The 3,710-nt window shown below is 44.4% G+C and overlaps 1 protein-coding gene across 1 annotated transcript in view; it reads right to left on the bottom strand.

Moving 5' to 3' along the window:
* Positions 1-1,607: 1,607 nt before the first annotated feature.
* Positions 1,608-3,710, bottom strand: part of setd2 (SET domain containing 2, histone lysine methyltransferase) — a 14,888-nt gene continuing 12,785 nt past the window's right edge. Inside the window, 2 exon segments of the mRNA XM_024142944.2 lie at positions 1,608-1,841; positions 3,406-3,483. Of these exon segments, the coding sequence (XP_023998712.2) occupies positions 1,680-1,841; positions 3,406-3,483 (240 nt within the window). The 3' untranslated portion in view covers positions 1,608-1,679.

Raw genomic sequence — 3,710 nt, 5'->3', positions numbered from 1 at the left:
CAGCAGGAACGAGCTCGAGTTCCTCGTCCACCTGGAGACAGACAGCAAAACCAGCATTCACACACTGACCAGTAACAGGCCAGCATTCACACACTGACCAGTAACAGGCCAGCATTCACACACTGACCAGTAACACAGGACATTCCACACACTGACAGTAACAGGCCAGCATTCACACACTGACCAGTAACAGGCCAGCCCAATCTACACACTGACCAGCTAACCAGGGCCAGCATTCACACACTGCCCAGTAACAGGACCAGCACTTCAACACTAGATCGCAGTAACAGACCAGCAGTAACAGACCAGCATTAACACTCAGCATCAGCAGTAACAAACAGTTTTTTAGCTACTACACTTGTAGCTTTTGCCAGCGTGAGCCACTTTATCAAGTGTTCTCTGGCCTGAATCGCGCCAAATTCTTGAAAATAGGACAGCGTAGCYAATTTTTCCGATGAGCCGCTTGAMRCTCCCATGTCAAGGTTTCATTGAACATGAATGGGAGAGCCTCACGCTCTGCAGAAGTTAGTGTAGCTCTATAAAGACCACAGATAATCCATTCAACGTACTAAACACAGACCCCAGAACTGTGACAAAACTACTTCTTCTCTGTAAAACTGAGACAAGCAGCTTTCATGGTGACGTGGATAGGGGGGGGTTAAAATAACCGGTCCTTTCGTGTTCAGTAACAGTGTTATTTATGGAAAGGAGAAGACGCTGGAGCTCTCAGAACAATTATCCTAAAGCTAGTACAAACCTGACCCATATCTGCCTCTCTAGACCATGTCAGCATCCCAAATGGCACTCTGTTCCCTATATAGTGCACTACTTTAGACCAGGGCCCTATATAGTGCACTACTTTTGACCAGAGCTCTGGTCAAAAGGGTGCCATTTGGGACACAGCCCTTCACTGCTGGGGGTTTCAGGAGATCATCCGATCAGAGTTATGACATAGCTACATGCCACTGTAGTTAATCTATTGGCCAGAACATTTGCATTTAAATGGCTGAGTTTAAAGATGAACTCAATGGCACGTCATCAGACTATGCTGAGTTAATCTACCAGTTACAAATTGGACTATTATGGGTCAACAGTTAAAATGTGTGGAATCCTAACTACCAGAGTGAAACATAAACCTACATCGCAGGGGGAAAAGATCAGATTGTAGCTTCTGCAGTTGTATTTCAAATGAGTTTAATTCTACATTTCCACACTATGAGGTTGGAATAATACTGTGAAAATGATAATGCCATTTTAGTGTAATCGCGGTTTGAAAAGGCTGAGGTTTCAGCCCAGCTTGGTGGGATAATGTTTTGTCCTCCCTGGTGACACTACACCAGGCGGTAAATTAGTTAACTGACAAATAAGAAAGCGCTCAAAACTTCTCTCCTCTCAGTCCACTCCCAAACAAAACAGTCCTAGCTAAATTCTTGCTGGAGTAATTGCTCTTCGCTAAGAAGCTATTGTTTGTTTTTGACCATTTTCACTGAAAACAATCACAGTAATGTATTTAATTGTTACCTCAGAAATGATTTGATATTGAGATAAGAACAGCTGCATCGGACTTTTAAATATTCACTATGGTTGATAGTGACATGAACTCCACAACTAACCCATACCTCTGGAACTGTGTAATCGAAAGGTAGAGAGACACTAACCCATACCTCTGGAACTGGTAATCAAAGGAGAGAGACACTAACCCATACCTCTGGAACTGGTAATCGAAGGTAGAGAGACACTAACCCATATCTCTGGAACTGGTAATCGAAGGTAAGCTCTGTACCAGCTGTGACGGTCCTGGAGGTGAAGAACCCAACTCTCAGCTGGCCGTTCACAGTCCACTGAAATACAGAAACCAAGAAAGAAACATTAGCGAGGTCAGGATAAAAACAAACTTGCTTTTTACTTTGCTGATAAATACTTTGTTGAGGGAAAGTGTATTGTCATGACCGTGATGCGTTGTCTCACCGAGCCATCTTAAGATGAATGCACTAATTGTAAATCGCTCTGGATAAGAACGTCTGATAGATGACTAAAATGTCAAATGAAATCACAGCCTGAGATGCAGCTCACTGATAAAGTAGCCTCAGTGCCAGTCTTTGTGCTAGAATGCAAACTTCATGTCGCTCATTGTCATGTTGGCTTGACAACGGCAGCACATGGAGCTGGCAAGAGAACACACACAACACACACACACACACACACACACACACACACACACACACACACACACACACACAACCACAAAAGTAGAGCGAAGTACAGGCAAATATGGTTCTGAACCAAGACAAGTGAATAAAATATATTTACATTTAAAATGAACTGTCCAGTGAAAATCTCACTTTTAAATGCTCATAATCTGTTAACTCGTACGCAAATAAATGTTGTTGACTTGTATGTGGCCAAAGCATCAATTAGAGAGAAATAAACCCCACCTCAAACGTATAAATCAAACAGACCGTTTCAAAAATGCTTGCTATTTCCTCATAGAGGATAAGGTCATGTTTTAGCCGAGACGGCTAACTGGCTAAGCTGGCCAGTCAGCCTGTTTACTTGTCTATAAAAATATTAATGAATCGGTATACGCCCACACCATCCTGTTGTTGGGGTAAGCCCACACCATTAAAAACATATAAAAGCTGCTTTTTAACATAGTTTTTCTTCCCAAAAATTGTAATAAACTATTTCACTCATATTATAACGAATGATAGATTTCATAGAAATCTGGAAACACTGGACAGATACCAGGTAGCCTAGTGGTTAGAGCATTGGGCCAGTAACCAGCAGGTAGCCTAGTGGTTAGAGCATTGGGCCAGTAACCAGCAGGTAGCCTAGTGGTTAGAGCATTGGGCCAGTAACCAGCAGGTAGCCTAGTGGTTAGAGCATTGGGCCAGTAACCAGCAGGTAGCCTAGTGGTTAAGCATTGGGCCAGTAACCAGCAGGTAGCCTAGTGGTTAGAGCATTGGGCCAGTAACCAGCAGGTAACCTAGTGGTTAGAGCATTGGGCCAGTAACCAGCAGGTGGCCAGTGGTTAGAGCATTGGGCCAGTAACCAGCAGGTAGCCTAGTGGTTAGAGCATTGGGCCAGTAACCAGCAGGTAGCCTAGTGGTTAGAGCATTGGGCCAGTAACCAGCAGGTAGCCTAGTGGTTAGAGCATTGGGCCAGTAACCAGCAGGTAGCCTAGTGGTTAGAGCATTGGGCCAGTAACCAGCAGGTAGCCTAGTGGTTAGAGTTTGGCCAGTAACCGAAAGGTTGCTAGATCGAATCCCCGAGCTGACAAGGTAAAATCTGTCATTCTGCCCCTGAAGGCAGTTAACCGGGTAGGCCGTCATTGTAAATAAGAATTTGTTCTGAACTGACTTGCCTGGTTAAATAAATACTGAAAGGGGCCTCTGGGCCACATACCTTCTGGGTCTCACAGTTGGGCTCACAGCTGTGGTTCATGAAGCGAGAGCAGTTCCCCTTCAGTGTGGCGTCTATGATCTGAGAAGACACAGAGGAAAGGAGTTTCAGATAACCTTCCACATTACCTGTCAGTTGAAAACAATACAACACTCTGGGTGCATCCCAAAATGGCACCCTAGATAAGCCACTACTTTTGACCAGAGCCAAATCAGGTGTCATTTGGAATGCACCCCTAAAACTTGTTGGGGTCTGGTCTGGCAGTGCACTTTATAGGGAATAGGGAGTCATGTTGGACACAGCCGTTA

This window comes from Salvelinus sp. IW2-2015, unplaced genomic scaffold (genome assembly GCF_002910315.2).
Source record: "Salvelinus sp. IW2-2015 unplaced genomic scaffold, ASM291031v2 Un_scaffold3537, whole genome shotgun sequence".
NCBI lineage: Eukaryota > Metazoa > Chordata > Actinopteri > Salmoniformes > Salmonidae > Salvelinus > Salvelinus sp. IW2-2015.
The sequence above is the reverse complement of the archived record's forward strand: the minus strand, read 5'-3'. Positions and strand labels throughout refer to the sequence as shown.